Source organism: Panthera leo, chromosome A1, assembly GCF_018350215.1.
Source record: "Panthera leo isolate Ple1 chromosome A1, P.leo_Ple1_pat1.1, whole genome shotgun sequence".
Lineage (NCBI taxonomy): Eukaryota > Metazoa > Chordata > Mammalia > Carnivora > Felidae > Panthera > Panthera leo.
This window is the reverse complement of record NC_056679.1, coordinates 194,810,606-194,833,680: the sequence shown is the minus strand read 5'-3', so window position 1 is coordinate 194,833,680 and position 23,075 is coordinate 194,810,606. Positions and strand designations below refer to the sequence as shown.

The following is a 23,075-nucleotide window of genomic DNA, read 5'->3' as shown; positions in this document are numbered from 1 at the left end:
GACTTTTTCCCTTGCATGGCAAGTGTGAAATCACACATTGATGTGGAAATGCAACGCTTGGCCACCACATGGAGGGCAGTGGTCTTAGAGAGTCTCCCACATCTGCTTTATACTGATTTATACTTAAGTATGCGCTCATATATTCACAAATATCCATAGCAGACTTTAGATGAGTGATAAATCAATCTTTGTTGTTTGAAGATATTGAGATTTGGGGGATTGTTTGTTGTTGCAGGAAAGCCTAGCCTAATATGAGTAAAACAGAACTCTATTCCTAGAGCTTAATGCCATATTCAGCATGTATAGGATGTGGTTAATAACGGAGGTGGAAAGAATAAATGAATAAAATAGGGAACAGAAGAAATAAACCTAAGAAGGTGTTTCCTTAGGCTTATGTATTGGAGTCCTTGGTTGATTGGTTCAATAGTTAACAATCCTTTAGGGGTGCCTGGGTGGCTCAGTCGGTTAGATGTCTGACTCTTGGTTTTAGCTCAGGTCATGATCACACGGTTTGTGGGATCTAGCCCTGTGACTGGCTCTGCACTGACAGCTTTGAGCCTGCTTGGGATTCCCTCCCTTCCTCTTTCTCTGCCCTTCACCTGCTTTCTCTCTCTCTCTCTCAATAAATAAGTAAATTTAAAAAAATAGTTAATAATCCTTTGTATTTCTGTAGCATTCATAGAAGGCTTTCATACCTATTACTCATGTGTTCTTACACACCATTCTTAAAGCCAGATACCTAGAGGGGACTGAGTCTGAGTGGCATTAAATTGTGGCAGAGCTAGAACTCAACTCCTGGTCTCTTGATTTCTGGTTCAGGACTCTGTCCATTGCTCCTTAATATCTACAAAGGAGACCAAAGTTGTAGACTAGAGTTGGATAGACTTTCACCAGTCACTGGGGGTCATGGACACAGTGTGCCTGTCTCTATGCCAGGCCAGCCCAAGACTTGGCAAGAGAGCCTGGAGCACATGTCCTAATAATGGAAACACTGGGATTCGTGCCCAGACGGTGTCAATGCACATACACACAGACACACATACTCATACACACACACACACACACACACACACACACCCATACACTCTTCTCTCTCTCACGTTTGTTTACATATATTCTACATGAATTCCAGCTATCCATGTGTCCCCACATATACACACTCACACGTGTACCTGCGCATGTATGTGTGTGGACATACTCACATACCGATACACATTTAAATTCTCTTTCACTTATTCACATGTAATTGTACATACACATATTCATGTGTACATACATACACACATAAATGTGCTCACTCAGATGCTGATTTGTACTTAAATATGTGCTCATATATTCATAGATATCCATATATAATTGCATAGCTGAAGATAATATACTTCATGTGCGTTCACTCTTAAGTACTTTTACATATATGTGTGCACACAGATATGTGCACATCCACACTTATTTACATGTACATTTATCACCACAGAAACAGACTTATGTTCGTATCTGTGCTTGGTCATACACATTTCTCTTTGATGTTCCCTGTTTCATTTTCTGTAAGCTAGCATACACATTTACACATGCCTCTTTGTACATCTGCACAAATGCACAATCCCACAATATACACATGTGTGTAAATACTACACGGACACATAGATGCTGCAGTATAGGGACTTACATGTGTCCAGACAAGCTGGATGGATCCCTCTGGGTTCTAGTTCCAGATCTTTCTTTCATGGCTTGTCAAAGGGGCTGTTTAGTTCAGGACCCCTCTCCCTCTTCTCTCTTTCCCATTCCTGTTCCAATCTCTACCTTCATTTTCTGTGTAAACTCAATGAAACTGCCTGGAAAGGTCAGATGAAGGGCTGGCAACTTCAGCCCTCCCCTCGTCGGGAATGGATAGAGACCCCTGTTGCTTTCCTGGCTGCCTCTCTCTGCTCTCAGGTCTGCTAGCTCCAGTGAATAAAGCCAGGCCCTGGGAGGCAGACAGTCGGGCCTGGGGACTCCAGCTGTTTATAGAGCTGCTATGCACTCCCGCTGCTCTTGGAGAACAAACACAGGCTGGAAAGTTTCTGGCATGGGGACTATGCTCATATTACCATGAGCCCAGGAAGCACAGTCAGCTCTGTGTGCTTTTGGTGAGGCAGAGTACTGGGCTGGAAGTCTGGGGCCTTGGGCCTGTCTATTCAGTGAAGTTCCCTTTCATCTCTGATTTCCTTATGATGAGAGGAAACAAGCAAGGGCTGGGTAATTCCAAACATCCAGGGATTAAATATTTATATTTGGCTCAGGAGAAGACAGCCTTTGGGGTGAGACAGATCTCAGTTCAAATTCCACCTCTGCCACTGATCTGCTGTGTGACTTTATGCAAGTGACTTAATGTTTCTGAGCCTTGGCTTACTTATCTGTAAAATGGGGATTACATTTCCTGCCTCACAGAGGCTTTTGTGAGGTCTGAATGAGATGATATTGGCAAAAGTGCTCTGCACACTGCCTGGCACATAGTAGCATTTAGACATGGTTGTTGCTCTTGTTATTGTGTTAATATGGGTCCAGTCTTGCTCTGCAAACATATTTTGAGTGACAAGGAGAGAGGCTTGAATGGGAAAGTGGTCCAAAGGGTTTGGTTGGTGGGATCTACATTAGAAAGAAGCTGCGAGGGAGGGGAGGGCTTGGCTACTGCAAACAGCATTAGACCTGGGTTTCTGTCCCACCTGCTCCATGCTGTGTGACCTTGCTCAAGTGATGTCCTCACTCTAGCCATCAGATCTCTGTAAAATGAAGGCCTGTCTTAGACAATTTCTTAAGGTTTTTTTCTAGTTCTGAGGTATTATGTTTTGTTTTTCCTAATTCATCTGCAAAGTAAATTAAACACATACAGATAATTAAGGACCCAGTGGGGGGAAAATCACAGTATTGTGGAATGTACAAGCTGAAAATGGTAACTCCTCTTTTAGATTAACGTTAATTACTAAGGAGTAAACTCTGTCCCCTGTGGAACACTCCCAAAGAGGCACATCATTGCCAGTTTCTCATTCTTTGTCTAGAGATTATGTATCTCCACCCCAGGGGACCATGGCCCCCAGGGCCTCCCTTGTTGGTTATCTCGATTTTCATTATTGACTGTTCCCTCCTGAGGCATACTGAGCCTGGCACCATAAGAGGCTGGATTTCTTTATTTTATTTTATTTTACTATTTTTTTAAAATATGAAATTTCTTGTCAAATTGGTTTCCATGCAACCACCTAAGTGTTGTCAAACATAGAAATCCCACCTCTTTTAATTTGGCACTTTCAACAATAGCCGACTTAAAAGAGGTTGGATTTCGACGTTTGACGACACTTAGGTGGTTGCATAAGCGTGCTGTGTGGGTCTGTGGTCCCTCCATTTCCTATGTCTTGGCCCTTTGATGTTGTGGTGGTTTGATGCACAGCAGACACCTTCTCTGGCTTTCGAGAACTGATCTTAATCCCTGCCTGGGAGCTCACTGGTTCTGTGATGTGATGCCCCCAAATCTGTTTCCTCAGCTGCAAATTGGGAGACATAGTGTCCACCATGTCTACTGTATAGAGAGTGGTTGCAGGACCAAGTATTTAGTGAAGGAATGTAACAAGAGAGAGTGAGTGTGAAATGTGTTCAAAATTAGGAGGAGTGTTTAAGAGTAATGGCAGACATTCATTGTGTGTACTTTGTGTCAAGCACTGTGCTTAGCATTTTCTATGCTTTGTCTCTTAGTCCTCATAACACGTCACAAGGCGGATGGTACCCCACTCTACAGATGGGAAGGCTGACTCAGGCTACTCTGCCCGAGGTCACAGAGCTGAACCTCAGGTTTGGTCTGGCCATGGAGGGCTGTGTCCTAATTGTTACACTGTCTCTGTAGAGGGCCAATTGCAGCAGGAGTGAAGTCTGGAAAGGTGGACAGGAGACATGGGGGAGGGGGAAACTGAGGCTCAAGATCGTATAGCTAATCAGTAATAGCTTTGGGGTCTCCATTATCATCACCATCACCATCAGCATTATCATGGGAAACATGAAAAACACTTACAAAAACTCTTTACTGTGCTAAACACTCTCTTGCACATAATTTCCACCCATGATGTCTCAAGGAAGTCAGTATGTTAGTCACCACTGGGATTTTACAGACGGGGAAACTGAAGCTTAAAGACATGAAACAAATCAGCTCCTCACATATAGTGAATGAGCCTGGGTCTATGTGGCACTGGAGTCTGGCTTTTAACCACCACACAAAATAAAGGCAGACTGCTCTTCCGTTAGGAATCTGTGTCAAGATCTGTGGCCATCATATAGAAACAAGTTGGGGTGGGGGTAGAGAGCAGATATGTATACCTGTCCTCAAATAACCAAGTTCTTTACATAGCTAGGTGGTCCCTGACTTGATCTGATAACTATTTACTATTCCAGAAGAAGAGCAGAAGTGTCAATACTCACCACACAAAGACTGAATAATGCAAATGTCAATGATCTTCTGATTTGGGAAGGACAAGAAGAAAAGCAGGGGGGCTCCTTAGGCGCTCTTAAGACATCCATTCAAAGTGTGGGAAAACCTGGCTTTTTGACCTGGATACCCAGTGAAAAGCAGCTGGATTTGTTCCTAGTCAACAGGTGGGATCATCTCCATTTGGAGTTAAGACGCCTATCAATTTTAAGGAGTTTGATCATTCGTCCTTTGGATGTGGGCAGGGTCTCCGTGATCCTATGAAGACAGGCCTCTTTACAAAAGGACAGATTTTGGACCATTTGCTCCATGATCTATAGAGCTCAGTGATTTTTGCCAGTCTGGGACTGAAAGATTAGATCTAATCTCTCTAAATGTTTAGGACTGAATCACTGTGTCAATCAACTGACAATATATTTGAGTTGGTTTATTTATTTTGAAAAGTTATTGAGTACCCGTTATTAAATCACTGTGCCAGCTGCTGAGGTTACCACAGGAAACGAGACAAGCTTCCAGCCCGGAATAACTTGCGTTACAGGGAGAACAGGGACGAATAAGCAGACTCTTAATGGTGGTACGCGTGAGTGGTAAGGGCTAGTATGGGGACTGTCAACGTGTCACGAGAATGGGTGGAAAGAACTCAATGTAGCCTTGGGTCAAGCACACATGTGAACTTGCACATGTACACCCGTGTTAAGAATGTGAAGTCTGCCTCTGCAGGTAATTCAAGTATAGACTTAAAGGAGAATAGCAGTCAGCAAGGGAAGGGGGCTTAATGCTGAAGCCGGGGGGAGCCACAGGGGAGGTGTGGAAGTAGGGCAGTGGTGTGGTCAAATCTGTGGTCTTAGAAGGGCCAGTGTGTGAGAAAGAAGGATGGGCGTAGGGCAGGATGAGAGTTAAAACTCTTTTGCAGTAATGTGAGCAAGCCCCATGGAAGCCTGAATGAGACTAGGGGGATGGGGATGTCCAGAAATGGGTGGCTGAGAGGATTTCCTGGCAGTAACATCTGTCTATAGGACTTGGTGATTGGCTGGCTGCTCTCAGTCTGCTCCTAAAGAGAGGACTCTTCAGGCTGCTTTAATTCTTTTCTCATGAGTTAGATCACTCCTTTCAAAACAAGTGCAATTGATTTTTTTCCCCAAGGATTGAGAAAAAATTTTTTAAAGCATCACTGCATTTATTTATAATCACAAATGTAATGTTTGCTCCTTGCAGAAATTCAGAAAGTAGGGAAATACTGAAAGAAGAAAATTGAAAATTATCCATAAATCTGCAATCCAGGGATAATTGCTCTTAACATTTTGGTATTTTCCCCTCTAGTCTTTTTTTCCAGTATAGCTGGTTTATTTCATTTTGTTTTATTTTATTTTTGTTTATTTATTTAGTTTGAGAGAGAGAGAGAGAGAGAGCGCACATGTGCTAGAGTGTGCACAAGGAGGAGGGGCAGAGAGAGAGAGAGGGAGAGAGAGAATCCCAAGCCGGGATTCCCTCCGCAGCTGTCAATGCAGAGCCCGATGTGGGGCTCGAACCTATGAACTGTGAGATTATGAACTGAGCAGAAATCAAGAGCTGGACACTTAACACCACTGAACCACCCAGGCACCCCATTATAGTTGACTTATTCTAAACTTGTTACCATGTGAATTTTGAAAGACACACAAAAGCAGAGAGATGAGTAGATCAACCCAGTATACCCACTGCAGCTTCTATAAGCTGTCTTCTGCTATTGTACAGTTGAGCTGTAAACTTATAAGCAGCTCTTTATATTTTCTTTTCATCTAAAACTTCAGCCTGTTGCTATAATGTTGTTCCTGTGATCCTGGGTGTTTGGCATGTTCTAGCCTTGCCGGCTCTTTGACCATTTTCAGATGCATGTCTTCACCCAAAACATTGAATAGGACAGTAAAAATGTCCAAGTCTGATATACACTAGAGATCTGAAAAAAACAAAAAACCAAAAAAACCCCAAACCCCACCAGATTCCCCGCCTCCTCGGGGAAGCGCAACGCAGAGGATGACATATTTCTGGAAGAGATACACCCCCCAGCGGGAAATAGCAGCCTGTATTCTGACTCACTCACCATGGTTGTCTCAGCAATGGAGCCGAAGCTGTTGATGAAAATGTTGCAGCTCACATTCACCGGGGGACCTGCCAATCAAGAAAGATTGCTGCTTAGCTCCATGGTCAGGAAGAAACCCACAGGATAGGACACATTGTTGGGACACTGACTCCAGGGATGGATCCCTCTTGGTGGTGGAGACCCTTGCTTGCCCTCCACCCCACCCCTGAGCAGCTGGGACTACCAGCTACATTGCTATGCCAGATTCCCTGGTCCCCAAGTGAGCACCAGGTACAGAACACCAGAGGCTGAGCTGAGATGTACTTTCATTAACACAGGATGATTCATCATCCTGCCATATGGTTGAAATCCCTTCCCCAAACCCCATCGGCTGTCTTCTAATTTGTGGCTGAAATGCATTTACGGCTACAACATTTGGAGGCCATCTTGGGAATCGCCAGGAACAGCAAGTTCCTCGCCTTGAACTTATGAACCAAGAATGATTGCCTGAAAGGGCGTTGATGGGAATTACCAGCTGAGGAATCCGGAGGGAACCTCCAGGGAAGTCCATAAGTCTTTGTTAAATACTTGCTAGGCAAGCTTTTGAATTCTACTGAAAAGGATAGGACACAAATGGCGAGATATTTGCTCTTTGGGATCTCATTGTTAGGGGACCTCTGTCCAGTTGAAGCCCAATCTCTTCATTTTATAGTATTAATTGTAGCAGTTACCATTTACTGAGCATTACAGGGTTCGCTGCTGTGTTAAGAGTGTTACTGATATTGTCTCATTACATCCTCTTGACAACTCCATAAGAAGACATGGTTATTACCTCCATTTTGCAGATGAGGAAACAGAGGCTTAGAGAGGTTATTTGTTCATGACCACACAGCTAGTAAATGGTGGAGCCAGGGTTTGAGTTCAGATTTATCTAATTCCAAAGCTGGTGGCTCGCTATACTTGGAGGAAAGAGGTTCGAGGAAAGGAAGGGGCATGCTTAAGGTTACAGAGTGTCAGAATCCAGGATTTTAAGCACTGGGCTTCCACATGAGCTGACAAGGGGACCAGTATAAAATAACCAGAGAGGAATGTGAGACTATGGGTTAAGATTGCCATAAGCAATAGGGGTCTAGGTATGAGAGAGGTGCTGGGGAGCAAGTCATTAGGAAAGACTTCAGGAAGGTGATAAACCTTGAGCTGACCTTGAAAATGGTAATACTTGGATGAGAACTCATAATCCTTCACGTGAAGATTGCAATGTGCAATCTTTGAATTTTTTTCAGGTCTGCTTTCTTTTTGATCCCCATGAGGTCCTGTGGGAGCCGGAAAAAATTTATCATCCCTGCTGTGGAGCAGAGAGTTTTAATAAACTTCCTTGGGTTTATTTAGCCAGCAAGTGGTGGAGCCAGGGGTCAAATCCAAGTTTTCTGATTGTGGAAAGAAGGAAGCAGACAATCCTTGTGTCCTCTGTTACCCCCTCCCTTCTGTCCCTCTTTAAAAAGTAGCCCAAACATTTTGCCCAAACTCAGCCAAAGTTTCCTTCTTTTCAGAAATCTCGGTGTGTAGGAAGGGACTCAGTCTTGTGGGAATCCAGGTTTTCCCTCCAAGGGAGTGCCAGTCTCCTGGGTTTTCGATAAAGCTCCAATACGCACTGGCTACTTTATTTAGGCATGCCTTTTCCTGTTTCTGGGTAACAATTTCCCCATCAGTCTGGGACAGTAGCTCTTGACCTGGGTAGACACTCTGAGCTTGTTTGGTTTGGAATTCCTTTAAGGAAGCTCTCCATTTGAATGACAAGGTTACAGGATTTCAGGCCTGGAAGGTTTCTTAAAGGTCACCTAATCAATTCCTTCCCAGCCTGCTGTCTGCAGTAGAATCACCTGGGGAACTGGTTAAACTGCAGATTCCTCAGCCCGACTCCAGACCCAGTGAACCCAAATCCCTGGAGATTAGCCCAGACACTCTTGTTTAACAAGCTAACTTGGGTGATTCCCATGTACAGCCAAGGTTAGGAACCATTGCTATGGTGGCACCAGCTACCCTTTCAAGGCTGAGCACTTGAACACTTCCAGTACTGGGGAACTCATTTTGTCTTGAGCAGCCCTTTCCATAGTTGGGTACTTCTGTCTGCTAAAAAATTTCCCTTATGCTGAGAGGAAGCCTGCCTCCTTGTCACTACCACTTCAACGAAGACCCATTAATTTTTTTTTTTTTTTTGGTCCTCATTTAGACTCAGACCGGGCTTTTCTTTTCATTCAGTCTCATACCATTAAGATGCCCCCAAAAGTTACTGCCCATGCCTTGAAATGACACACCCAGAGCCCCCACCCAGGCCGTGCAAGTGTGTGGTGCTGTGACTCCCATACAAATTAGATCCTGATTTATGTGTGTGAGAGGGTACCAGCCGAAGGGACCCCATGGGGGAGGTGCGGTTCATTGATATAAATCTGAAATTAAATTATCCTTGAGAAAATTACAATCTGGCTGCCTTTGGCAGCAGGATAATGTATATATTTCATTAAATATTAAAGTTTAATTTTGCTTTTGTGTATGTGTTTGTATTAGGCTGTGCCCCTGATCCTGGGAGCCATTATCCTACACAGAGTCTTAGAGAAGATACAGAACATCAGAGCTGGAAAGGCCTAGGTCCTACTGGATCATTTTACAGATGCAGAAACAGAGGCCCAGACATGTCAAGTGATTTTCTCCGGGTCACGCTATCGGGTCGGTAGTGGGAGGACTGGATTCCGATATTAGTGCTCTGTACTTCCATGTAACGCTTTGCATTGCCACGGTGTTCTGCAGACTCAGCCTGCTGTTCCCAGCCACCCCTGCCTTCAGGAGATTCAGGAGCAGGCAAAATTTCTGGTGCTTGAAGGAAACTGCTGAGTGATTAATCACTCTGTGCAGTTTTCAAACAATGCAGGCCTCTTCCTCTTGTGTTAGGGTCACAGGGGCCTTATCTACGTGGCCTTTTCAGGAGCTCTGCGGTTTGTATGGGGCTGTGGGGAATCTTCTTTGTGCCTGAGTGGGAGTGTGAAGGGACCATGGGGCTCGGGGGCAGGGGACACTTCATGCCAATGTTTCAGCTCTCACCACAAGGGAGAGTGGAGAAATCTTGCCTCCTAGTTCTTGGGAAGGGGAGGTGGGGAGAGGGGTGTTCTGGAAGGATGTACCTTGCTCAGAGCCCAACTTGGAGGAGACTGAAGGGGGGAGAGACACTGCAGGTTTGGAAAAAAGTCTAAAGCATTTTCTAGTCCTGTAGATTTGGGGCCCAGATATTCAAAGTAAGGTTCTCAGCAAACTGAGGGTTGATGGGGGGTGGGAGGGAGGGCAGGGTGGGTGATGGGTATTGAGGAGGGCACCTTTTGGGATGAGCACTGGGTGTTGTATGGAAACCAATTTGACAGTAAATTTCATATATTAAAAAAAAAAACAAAAACAAAAACAAAACAAAGTAAGGTTCTCAGACTGGGGAGGAGAAGGGCCCTGCTTGATTCAATAATTTTTTTTTAATATAATCTATTGTCAAATTGGTTTCCATACAACACCCAGTGCTCATCCCAACAGGTGCCCTCCTCAATGCCCATCACCCACTTTCCCCTCCCCCCCATCACCCCTCAGTTTGTTCTCAGCTGATTCAATAGTTTTATAGTCTGGGTGAAATTTTACTCCTTAAAAAATGTCCATTGATAGGGGTGCCTGGGTGGCTCAGTCGGTTAAGCGGCCGACTTTGGCTCAGGTCATGATCTCGCGGCCCGTGAGTTTGAGCCTGGCGTCAGGCTCTGTGCCGACAGCTCAGAGCCTGGAGCCTGTTTCGGAATCTGTGTCTCCCTCTCTCTGACCCTCCCCCGTTCATGCTCTGTCTCTCTCTGTCTCAAAAATAAATAAACGTTAAAAAAAATTCAAAAAAAATGTCCATTGATAGGCAAATAAGTAAAAAAATGAATGAATACACAAATAAATTGCTAGCATTAGACAAAGAATTGAGTAAACGTAGCTGAGTTGAAGTCTTGACAGCATCCCTTGGGATGCTCTAAGCCTTAGCATATATTTTAGTTCATTCATTCATTTTTGAAAGGTTTATCGAGGGCCATCTACGTGCCACGTACAGTGCTATGCATAGAGGAAAGCTAACACCTGTACTCTGGATGCATACACGTCCAACACACGCTTTCCTCCTTAGGAGAGCTACCCCAGGGCACTCAGGATGGAGTTCCAAGAGAGCCCACCAGGGGGCATGCTGGGCTGGAATTCCCGAAAACCACCAGCGGCGACGGAGGCAACCTGGTGGTCAGGTCTGTAATGTATTCCGTTTGGCCAATGGTATTCCTAAAAGATGTGATTTAGCTGCCAACTTGGACAATTTGACAGCAAACTCCAGCCTCAAGTCTTCTCTTGGAAGGCCCGCTGCCCAGGGCCTGCAATCCTACCTGGCAGCTACTGTTAGGACCTGAGAAATGGCTGCTCTTAGGTGAACTTGTGCTAACTGGTTTTCTTTCCTTCTCCCCATCCTGCTTTACTCATGTGCCATACCTGATCCCCCTGGGCGTTTGAAATTGTGACCCTGGTGAAGGGCTTGGGCCCAGACCCTGTGGCCACGACCTTGGTCCTGACTTACCTGTCCCTGAGGGAGGCAAGGTCATGCTAAATGACGCTGGAAGGTATGACCTCAGAGAAGGTGCCAGGGGAGCCTCACGGTAAACAGGAGTGGGAGGTGGGCCCCAAACAACCAACCCCACTTGCAGAGCACTGTGAGAAGGGTACTTGGAGAATGGCGAGCGAAGTGAGCAAATATTAGGAAGCTGTTATCAGCTGTCACATCCCTTGTTTGGTCTTGCACTTGAGCCAAAAGGAACAGTGCGGAAGGGCATTTGGAATCAAGAATTGATTAGGAGGCTGGCAGTTGGTCCTCGAAATAAGATTTCAGCAGGGGTACCGGGAGGAAGGCGGGCATGCACAGGGAGCCCCTTAAGGACCACACCTGCGGAACTCTGTTCAGTAGTTTGAGATGGCCACAACTTCCCAGGGCATCCATGGACAAAGGGAGCTGGTTTCCTCTTGTAACAGACGTTAAGATCTCAGAGGACTCTGAGAGTTAAAAGAAGCTTTCCAGATCAGTTTGGTGAGGATTTGTAAATTGCACACCCCCCTCCCCCGCCCCCCCCCCCCCCCCCCAGCATATCTGGCTTGCAAACATGTTTTGTTTGAATTCACATGTTTTAGGAATCAGGACATTTTGCATAAATCTTGATTTCTGGCTCTTCTTAGACTACTGGATGATCTGGCAACATGGGGCCCTCCCTCATTCCTGCAGGTAATTATGGGCTGGGGCTGGGGCTGGGGAGAGGCCGCCCGCTTCAGAGAGGCCTGCACCTCTATTTCTCCAGAATCGCTACAACTCCCTTTGGCCTTCCTCTTGGCTCACCTCACTCATTTAAGTAACCTGCCCAGTCCCTGTGGCCATTTGAAATCATGACTCTGAGTTAGACTAGAACGTCTCAAAATTATATAGCAATCCCTGGGAACTTTCAGCAGATGCATTTTAGCTGGAAGTTTCTTCTCTGAAACAAATACAACTAGAGCTGCCTGTGGGGGGAAGCAAGGGTGGGCTTGCTTGCTATGCCCTCTGCTCCTTTTTGGGGCACATGGCAGGAAAAGCCTGAGGGCTCCGTGGAACGTAGTTTATAAAAACCACAGATCCAGCCAACTCTATCACCGCAGAGATGAGGAAACTGAGGCCCAGGGACAGGAAGAGGCTTATCCAAGTTCAGAGTGTAAGTCTGTGCCTGAAACAAAACGTGAACCCATTTCTCCGCGTTTGTCAATTGTCCATCATAACCAGAGGGAGCAAACAGGTTTTCATGCACATACTGACTCCTGGAAACCAGGGTACTGTCGAGCTGGATTCTCTGCAGCTTTGTTCGGTCCTGGGGGGGAGAAGACAGAACTGACTAACGATGTCTGCCTCTGGGAGAGGAAAGAGTCGTGGGATTCAAACCATGTGTTTACCATCTGCTTATAATACCATGCTGCTTGCTTCTGTAATCTAGGAAAGCAGACCCCTGAGGATCTGGACGGAAAGTTTTCTCTACCTTTGAAGTTGGGCCTGATCCTGGCATCGTATCCAGAGGTTCTCCCCATGAGCTTATCCAGGAAATCCGAGGGTGACATAGGCTTGGGCGCGGAGCGGGCAGCGTCAGCCTCCTTCGAAGCAGCAAGGCTAAGAAGGGAGAGAGAAAAGCAGTGGGTTAATGATGGCCCTGTGATCCTATCCCCGCCTTGCCCAGACCCGAGAACCACCAGAGTGTTCTCAGCCTGGGAAATAGGCAGTGTGGGTCCTTAAAGAGGAGAGGCCAGCTTCTGTGGTTTACTCGGCCAGATATCCACCAATGTGGGATCCTGGCAGGCAGCTGGGTGTCTGATTGCTGCTGAGAAGCTGCCTTATCTTCAGGCTGAGGTTTTGAGCAGTCATGGCTGCCGGGCCTCCCTGGGGAGGAGACTGAAGGGTTAACTTCCCACCAGGTCCAGCTCTGTATTTTAGGCCCCTGCATCCTTCTAGGTGTTCCTGGGGAATAGCACCACCAGACAGAATCTCAGAGACCTAATAGTCCAGCCTTTCCCCAGCGTCTCTCTTCAGAGTCAGAGTCACTAATTAAAAAATAATGTTGCCCAAGTCAAATGCATTTGGGAACAGAAATATAATCAGGCATCTGTACCTGGAGTCTTCTCAGAAGCTTTAACAAGCTTAGAAGCCTATCCGTATGGGACTACCATCTCATGAAACATACACCTTAGAAAATGCTTGGTTGGGAGAATTGAGGCACAGTTACTGGAAGAGACCGACATAGGTCTCAGAGTAAGTCAGTCTGCCTCGGTGTCTCAAGACTGGGGGATTTAAGATCAGACTGTGGGATGCTTCACAGTGTTTCTGTCCCCACCCCACCCCCATTCCTATGCGACAAAGTGGTTTCAGGTTCTCATTCAAGCCATAGCATGAACTACTGACGTCTGACAACAGTGGCTGCTGTCCCCCTGCCACACACTCAAAGGTGTACAGATTTCTAGAAAAGTCAAGATTGGAAACTGAAGGGTTAAAGAACAATCACTTGGGTTGCTTTGGGCAACTGAGCTTTCCTAGTCTTGAAATTACACCAGGAGAGAGCTGGGAGCAAACGCAGCCCTATCGTGTAGTGCTGGGGAGCAGGTATGTTGAGGAGGTAAACGCATAGATGAGCGTGCGCACGCACGTGTGTGTGTGTGTGTGTGTGTGTGTGTGTGTGTGTGTGTGGTGTAAGATGGGAGCTTCTGTCACCCAGCCAAGTACGACATTGCGTTCCCCAAGGATCTGCACTCAACCTCTCTCGTTCTTCGCCTTGGCTTGTTTCTGATCTCACAGTTGTAACGGTTTAAGTGATCACCTCTAATGGATGATTCTCACATCTGTGTCTCTGCCTGGCTGGTCCCGGAAGCCCCCTTTCCTCATTTGCAAACACCCGCAGGGCTCGTCTACCTAGCTGTCCTGCCTGTGCCGCAAATTCATCTTCCAACCTCAATGCCACAGCTTCCTCTCTGAACTTGCTCCTCCAGACCACTGCTCTCCGGACGGCACCAGCAATTCCCCATTCTCCAGGTCCAGAAGCTTCAGAGCCATCATATCTCCTTGTGCCCTTTCCTCTCACATCCCCTTCCTTGTCAGGTTCCGGACCATGTTACCTTGTAATATAGTTACTTGTGTTTGTCTTTGAAGACGGGGAATCATGGTGTTTTCATTTATCGTTTATTTGTTCTTTTAATCCCCTACTGTGTCTACCATGGTGTCTCAAGCATAATTGGTACCTAGTAATTGTACAGTGAATGAATGAATGAATAATATGCTACTTTAATTAATCAAGTATTCTGGCTAATAGGGTATTCATAAATATTCATATATGGATTAACAACTTTAAAATCATTAGACTATTATCTCCAGCGATGAAGAATACTGAAAGCAATCTGGTATTCCTTTGCAGGTTCAGAGGGTATTTCTGGATTATTTAGACACTCCTATTTAGTAGATCCCCTCATCCATATACTGAAGAAACTAGTTTTGATTGACAGGGTGAGAGACAAATGCATTTTACTGGTTTTATGTGCATGGATGTTTGTGAGTTGGTGTGATGTGGGCAGGTTTCTGGATGTGATGTGTACAAGTGGGGAGATGTGCATGGACGTGTGCGGGGGTTCGGGTGTGATGGAAGTGTCTGTGTGTGCACAGTGGATTGTGTTACATGGATATGTGTGTGCAACCAGAGGAACACTGACGTTCATGTGAGAGTGTGTTAAGCATGGCGTTCGTCTGTGTGTATGTGGGGTATGGGGTGTGAATGTGTCGAATGCTTTAGTGGATGTAGAGATGTGGCATGTGCAGTGCATGTATGTGTTTCTGAAATGTGAGAGATAGTACAGAATAGTGCAAGAAAAGAGGAAAGAACGTATGACTGGAATTTATTCTGTCTCACTTATTTATAAGCTGTGTGGCCTTGAGGAAGTTACTGAACCTCTCGGAACTTTAGTCAGTTGCCTCAGGTCACGTTAGTTTTACACAAGGAGTAACTGAGAAGGCATAGCTCAAAAACACCTAGGACAGTTCTTGGAACATAGTGGGCACTCAATATATTGGCTTGTTCTTGCCTTGCTCTGTGTGTGTGTGTGTGTGTGTTTGAAGCAGTTCAGAGTCAGTCTAGGGGCTTCTTCTGGTCTCAGTGCCGCTTTCAGCCGCACCACAGGCCCCGCGTGGCTGGGAAGTCCTGCCAGATGCCTTCCGTGGCCCTCGGTCAGTACCACAGTCCCAGGCTTTTCTCCGTTCAACACCAGACTCCTGGATACTCTGTGGCTGTGGTGTGAGCAAAGGGGACCACAGGCGCGCAACTGGTGATTTATGACTTTTCTGCTGCTATAATTCACTTCTAGAACCTCTCTAGGAGTGGTGGTTATGAAGCTTTCATAAGCTCCTGTTCTCTCTCCTGCCCCTCCTCTCAGATAATAAGATTTGGGAACACAGTACTCCCTCCCAGCAGCTACTAGAACACCAGACCCCTCTTGGCCCTTAGGCCTCTTTCATAATCCTGAATCCTATTATGCCGTAGAGTGAAAGAATGGATTCGCCCCAAATTATCCCCTACCATTTGCTGGTAGCAAAATGTGCCATTTAATACCCGAATCCTCCCCAAGCTGAAGAGTCTTCTGGTTCTCCTAGCTCCCATGTCTGCCGTACAGCATTTCAGTCTGGCTACCTGGCAGGTGACTCACTAAAAGCCCTGGCATGCGGACCTGAACTCGAGGGCGTGGAGACTCCGAGAGGTTAAGTAACTGGCCCCGGGTCACACAGCACTTTAATGAGAGAAGGGTTTAGAACTCAGATTTTTTTTTAAGGGTCGCTTCATCTGAAGTCTACAGTGTATGGGAAAGGCTTATAAATTGGGAGGAGTGCCACGGGTGATGGCTGCCATTACTCCTATTTGTTTTTGAAGCTTGTTACGTTCTGTGACATGCAGAAACTTCAAAACACGAGTCTGACTTCCAGCCATTCTGATACCCACAACCGAGGTTGCCACACTGAAAAATGGAGGAGAAACAGTCGTGGATTACCACCACACCATCTGTTTTGTCAAGTGAGTCGCAGCGGAATTCTTTGAAATTTTGAGATTTGAGAGTCCCAGCTTGACCATGTATCATGTACCAGTGGGTTCTTTTGGGTATCAAAAATATGGGTTTTTTTTTTTTTTTTGCCTTGTTTCTATACCACCTCTGCTAGTCAGTTACAATGTTTCCTTAAATTGCCTCGCTTCTTTCAAACTTACTCTTTTTAAAAACAGAACTTTATATAGTCACGGCTTACAGATGAAAAAGCAGTATTGTTTGCCATAATAGACGCAACCACCATGGTGAGAACAGTGAAAACAAAACCAAAAGAGAAGTCTAAAATTCTAGCTACATGCTGTGGCTTACCAACATTCGGAGCCCGAGCTTGCCCCAAGCCTCAGGGAGGACCAGTGAATGTTGGGAAAAGGTTGGAGACGTGTTAACACCTGATTGAGACTTTCTTCTCGAGATAATGAGAAGAACTGAAAGAAAAATTTCTCAACAACAATTCACCCGTATTATGTGTGAACCACCCTCAAGCACCGCCCCCTTTTCTTACTGCCCTAGACCCAAATTTCCCTAATTCTTTTCCAAATACAAAGTCTCCATTTGAATGTCAAAATAGCCATGCCCTCCACTTGATAATCAATGGACATTTCAGTCTATATTTAGAAAGCACATTTTGCACAGAATTAGTTCAAGGGCCCCGTATAGTAAATCCACGCATCAAGAAGCCCTTGGTGCACCTTTAGAACCACTACCCCTGGTGAACTTGAACCTTTGCTTATAGACTGTGAGCTACTGAACAGAGAAGCTGGGAATGAATCCGAGAAATGAAACATTTGATTGTTAGGATTTGCTGACCCTATAAGAGTATTTGGAAATGATGCAAATTGTTCCAGGGATTTACTGCAATGTAATGCAGTGAATCAGACTCAGTTTAGACAGATTTGATTAATAGTAATTTCAGAAAGACAGTGAGGTCTTCTGGGACCAAGTATTCTGCCCCTTTCTGAGAAGGCTTTATGGCAAAAACCACACCGACTGGAAAGAGCGTTAAACTATCACCTTTTAGCCAGGGGATTCGTCATACTGGGAGACTGTGGTACTTAAAGGACCTCAGTTTTGACTCCTAATGAAATGGACCATGGAAAGATCCAGGAGTAGGCGTCCAAGCTGGGGGTCGGGGGGAATGGAGGCAGAGTGACCCGGTGAAGTGGGGGCTCTGTGACCTTCAGGGTGTCACTTCCCTTTGAGGCTTTCAGTTTCCCAAACTATAAAATAAGGGTGTTAGAATAATCTCTAAGAGTCCTTCTGGCCCTAGTGCATCATTTTATTAGTCCGTCATATTCCCTCCACCCCCCCCCCCTTTTATACACATCTGGTCTTGGGATCTGCATTTGTCTGGAATCTTTTGGGGGAACATGAGTGTGTTTGTGTCTTTGTTCTTCCCAATCCAGTCTCGAGATTTTTCTCCAGTGGAACAATTCATTTTTCAGGGATTTGTTGGAAGAAAGGCCAGATCAATGTTCAGGTTCTCCTCCTCCTGTTGCAACATCAATTGGACATAGGGAATCCATAGGGAGCTGTCAATCTGAATTTCAAATGAGCTGGGGTTGGCAGCCATACTGGGGAGAAACAACTTCAATTTCACCCTGTGAGGCACCACAGCACCAAGAACCATTCTGGGTTAGCAGAGGGAGCCCCCTCGACAGATTCCGTCTCCTTGGTTCAACACGCACAGAGGAGTCGGTCGGGAAGTCACGGGTGGGATAAGGGGAGGAAGGACAAGATGAGGGGCAGAGGACAGCCAAGGGAGAGGTGCTCAGGGCTGGAGGAGAAGTTGCAGGTGCAGCCTGGGAGGGGAGGAGAGTGAAATGGGGAGAGGAGAATGTGCAAGTAAAGGTGTCTGAGGTGCGGCCAGCGCTAGGAGCGAGGGGTTCAGTGAACACAGGGGACAGGCACACAACCGCACTTAATGCAAGGCGAGGGCTTTCCGAGAGGCTTTTTGGGGAAAGCAGTTTTTACAGTAGAACTTGAAGGCTGGGTGTAGAGTTGGCCTAGAAGAAATACGGGAGGAAGAGTGTTTTGAGTAGAAGGAACAGAATGTATCCAGTCTAGAGGTGAGAGAGGACTTGGAGAACTGAAAGACATTTAGTGTGTGTGAGGGAGGAAATGAGGGGGAGGGAGAGAGAAAGGGAGGGAAGGAGGGAGAGGGAGGGAGAGAGAGAGAGAGAACAATGATAAGAGGTGAGGAGGTTGGGAATAGTAGGGATTGGACACCCTGGTCTGTGTGCTTACAGGTGGATTTAAAAGTTTAGGGAAGATTACCATCCCTTAATCCCTTTATAGTAGAAATAATCCATCCTGATTTCTCAGCTGGTTATACTGAATTGCAGCCTGGCCAAGCTTGGGAAATGGGCCCTCCAAAAACATCTCTGAATGAGGGGTGTCCGACTTAGTTTCCAGGCAACTTGTCCTCTGACTTGGGTCAGAATTCTATCTCCTTTGCTTTGGCAGGGAGGGTACCAATGAGCTGCTGTTTATTCTGTGCAGAAAGCACCTGGTCAACTAATCAAAAGTTGTTGGAAAGTCTGTTCTGTATTTCCATGGGCATTTACTTACTACAGGGTTTTAAAGGTCACTGTGGAACAGAGGAAAACAGTAAGGTGAGAGCTGGGGAGCATGGGTATAGTCGTAGTTCCGTCTCTAACCACGTTATCTTGGGCTAATTCTTTGTCTTACATGGCCCTCAGTTTCTTCATCTGTGAAATGGCAGTTTTGCATTAGATGAGGCACAACGAACAGTTGTATGTTGAGTACCCACTCCATCCAACTGGTGGTGGCTGCTCAGAGAACAGCTCTGGGGCTTGACCCAGCAGGGAAGGTAGCAGGATGGGTCATCTGTCTGCCAAGGGACTAGACTGTGGAGTGCTAGGTTGTCTTAGTTTCGCAGGCCCGCTTGCTCTGAACTCCTCTGACCCTTCTGATTAATTGAGCACCCACCATATGCGTAAGGTACTATGGAGGGGTGCAGGTGAACATGTCACTGCCTACAGATAAAGCACTCCACGTGGGCAGAGTTTGTGTCTGTCTTATTCAGTGCTTGGCATGTGGTAGCAATCAATAATCATTTGTTGATGACTGGCCTTTGCCCTCTTGTTGTTCATTGTTGAGCAGATGGAATAGATTAAGCACATAAACAATTATCAAAGGTGGCCACCCAGCGTAGGTGGCATAATCGGACTGCTGTGGTGGTTCGGAGGAGGAAGGCAGTATTTCGAGGGAGGTGGGGACTTGAATCAGAGAATTTTTCTGGGTTTTATGAATTTTAGCCTCTGCACCTTTAGAAAGCTCCAACATTTGCCATTGCCCATGTTGCGCCTGTGGAGGAAAGCCTTCTTCCACCGGTGGGCCCTCCTCGGGATAGGAATGGGGAGAGGTGGTGTGGTTGGCTCTGTGTCCTAGGCTCCTGGGAAGAAATGGGGCTGGCACTTTCTGTCCTTATGGACTGGTCCAGTTTCGTGTCCCTGTCTCTGACGTCTGGGAACTTGGGGGTCATTGCACAGCGTGGATCCTGTCGGTCACCCTCAGCTTTCCTGGCTTGCATCCTTAGGCCAACATCTGGCTTCTCATGGCCAGCTGTGCAATTCCAATTTTATTTGATTGCAGTAAGGGGCTTAGGCTGGCCAGAGAGTGCCTGACATTTTATTACTCTCACTTCATGATCTGCTAAGCACCCCTGGGAACAGAATGTCAGAGTTGGCATGCTCTGAGCCCAGTTCTCCCCAGAGTCTGATGCACAAGACATCCTTCCCCCTTCCTGTCCTACCTCTCACAGCTATACCTGCTTCCTAGGAAAAAAAACAAAAACGAAACCCCTTATCTGGGTGAGAAAGCACATGTATTTGAATATGATTCTCTTGTGCAGTAAGATAAAATCTTGGATCCTTGGAGCTGGAAGGAACATTGAGATTCCATCTGGCTCTTCCCCTGCCCCTAGGGAAGTCGGAATCTCTAGGGATCTTTCATACTCCTTATCGTTGCTTCTGGTCTGTTCCTCTGAATAACCTTCCGTCCACTAACTCTTCTGCTCTATTTTATGTATCTCCATAATGCAGGCAGCAGCAGGGTCAGGGAAGAAGGCACCTAGCGAGACTGAAGGAGGCACTCACTGTCAGGGCTTTGCCGACTGTGCCCGTGTAGGGGCCCGAGACAGAGCACCTTTTTAACTTTTGTGTCTTGGGAGTCTCACTTGCCTCACCCTAGTCTTTCCTGGTCCCGCTACAGTACAGCATCAGAGAACATCAAACCCGGTCCATCTCGGGTAGGGTTTCCTATAGGTAATTGAATACATTTACCTGGAGAGGGAGTCTAGACTTCTGACAGCCTCTCATTTGATTTCTAAAAAGCTTTGTTTTTATTTTTCTTGTCTGGTGGCAAGAAATGGTACTGTATGTTTTATCTCATTTTATCCTGCCAACAGCCTGAGAGGTAAGATGTCTGTCCCATTTTACAGAAGAGACAATTAAGGCTGAACTGCGTGGTGATCCAGCTGCAGGGCACCTTGCTGCATTTGCCTAACTTACGTCAGTGTTTTCCTTCCTCTTGCCTCTCTTCTCCTGACTCCCTGTGTCTGTTTTAAGGCTGGAATCACAGCAGCCCTTGGTGCTTTCTGGGTCAAGCTCAACCTTCCACTCTCTGGCCTTCCTCGTCCTCGGGATAGGGGCAATCAAGGTGTTATGTAGGCAAGACCTTGAAGGAATGTTTTTTTTCCCCCCGCGTTTCTATCCACGCTCTTAATAAGTATGATTTCCATGAGCACAGAGCCTGGCATGTGGTCAGGGCCCAGTAGATATTTGTTAAATGGGGGGACCAGCAGCTGGCTTTCCAGGGGGAGCAGAATTTAGCTGTGCAGGTACTGGGCCTCTGTGATGTGACTTGAATGGTGTAAAAAAGTCCCAAATTCTGGCCCCAAAACCTTTAGTCAGTCCCTAGGGAAAATACTGTTGTCCTCTGGGAAAATCCAAGGCAGGAAAATAGGGGAAGAAGCCACTCTTTTTCTTTTGGGAGCATCCCTCCCACGGGGTTGACTCGGGCCAGGGGCCTAGGTCAAACCTACGTTCACGCATAAACCTCACATTTCTGCCCACTTAGGTCCCTGGTCACAATTCTACAGCTACCATCTCACTTTGCCCTGACTGTTCCTATATGTCTCACTTGGGGAAATTTTCCTCGCCTCTGACCATCAGTGCCATTCTGCTGTCTGGTTCCACGGTGAAAGAATACTTGACTTAAGCCTGTGTGCATCAAGTAGCACCCCCAACTCCCCTGCCCCAACCTGTCCCCCCGAGTTGAGTTGCAGTGTGAGGAATCCAGGGGGATTCCTCAGAGACGTGGATGCTGGAGAACAGGACTATGGGGGTTGCTGTGCCAGAGTGAAAGCTCTTAGCAGGCCCTGTGTAATCAGCATGCGTCCCATGAGCTGGACAGGAGAGCAAATAGCTCTCATTACCTCCGAGGCAGCTTTCTTTTTAATCAGATGAATCTCACTGGAAAAGTCTGTCTTTGCAGAGAACGGAGCTCAGGGCAAAGACATGTAAGAGCTCCCGTTCACTCCATGCTTATTATGTGCTGGGTACTTTACACGTGTTGCTGTATCTAACTTCCCAACAGTCCTATGAAGATGACATCATTACAGACGAGGAAGCTTGAATTTCAGAAACTTAGGCAAGGTTGGATGGCTTATGAGGGACAAGGCCACCAGTCAACTGGCCTGTAAGACCCGTGGTATTAACTGCTGTACTCTGTTGACTCTTCTAAGTGATAGCGATTGCAAAGTCCCTCTGAGGACCTGCTCTGGTTCGTGATTTTGTGATGAAATGTTTGCATGACTCTCGGAACTACCAGTGGGAATTCCTGGAACTCTGGGAATTGGAAAAGTGTGGGTTGAGAACAGTGTGATGATCGCTGTCACACAAATAATGCTTTCTGTTTACGTGGCACTTCCAAATCCATCACTGCATTGGCTCCCTGTGCCATTCCTGCCACAGCATCTCTGTGTACAGGTGACGACATTGAGGCTCCACTGAAAGAAGAAGAGACCTGCTCTGGGTCTCGGATGGCAGAGCCATAATATGACTGGCATCTCCAGATGTGCTTGGGGGCTTCTTGACTATGTGGTCATTCCCAAAAGACAGGAAGGGGACGGGCAAACCCTTCCTGACCATTAAATTCTCTCTCTATCGGAATGTTTCTGGCATTAACGTTTTCATTTTATTTATGTTTTTCATTTCAGTTCACTCATTTTTAAACTTCTTTTACTTAAAATTTTCTTAATGTTTATTTGTTTTTGAGAGAGAGAGAGAGAGAGAATCTGAAGCAGGCTCCAGGCTCCGAGCTGTCAGCACAGAGCCTGACGTGGGGCTCGAACCCACGAGCTGGGAGATCATGACCTGAGTCAAAGTCAGCCGCTCAACTGACTGAGTCACCCAGACACCCAAGGCAGATTGTATTTTAAAAATGAATGAACTGAGGCGCCTGGGTGGCTTAGTTGACTGAGCGTCTGACTTCGGCTCAGGTCATGATCTCACAGTTTGTGAGTTGGAGCCCCACGTCGGGGTCTGTGCTGACAGCTCGGAGCCTGGAGCCTGCTTCGGTTTCTGTTGTCTCCCTCTCTCTCTGCCGGTCCCCCGCTCATGCTTTGTCTCTCTCTCAAAAATAAATAAACATAAAAAAAATACAATCTGCCTTTACCAACTGCAGGTGTTGTGTGAATGGCCAAAGGTCCCAGTGCTTCTACAGAAGCTGTGAAAATAAGTTCTTTCCCTTCTCAGGTCAGTCAGCCTTCTTCATTCACCAGGCATTTTGAGGTAATCATCATCTCATTTGAGATAGTATTAATTTATTACTTCATTTATTTACTTATTTATCCCAAATGATTTA

The 23,075-nt window shown here is 46.3% G+C and overlaps 1 protein-coding gene across 2 annotated transcripts in view; it reads right to left on the bottom strand.

Annotated features, from left to right (window-relative positions):
* Positions 1-23,075, bottom strand: part of GLRA1 (glycine receptor alpha 1) — an 82,857-nt gene that overhangs the window by 36,890 nt on the left and 22,892 nt on the right. For both annotated transcript variants that reach the window (XM_042948641.1, XM_042948644.1), the window contains exons 2-3: positions 12,602-12,729; positions 6,528-6,595 (exon numbers count right to left, since the gene is read on the bottom strand). In XM_042948641.1, coding sequence (XP_042804575.1) covers positions 6,528-6,595; positions 12,602-12,729 — 196 coding nt within the window. The remainder of the gene's footprint in view (positions 1-6,527; positions 6,596-12,601; positions 12,730-23,075) is intronic.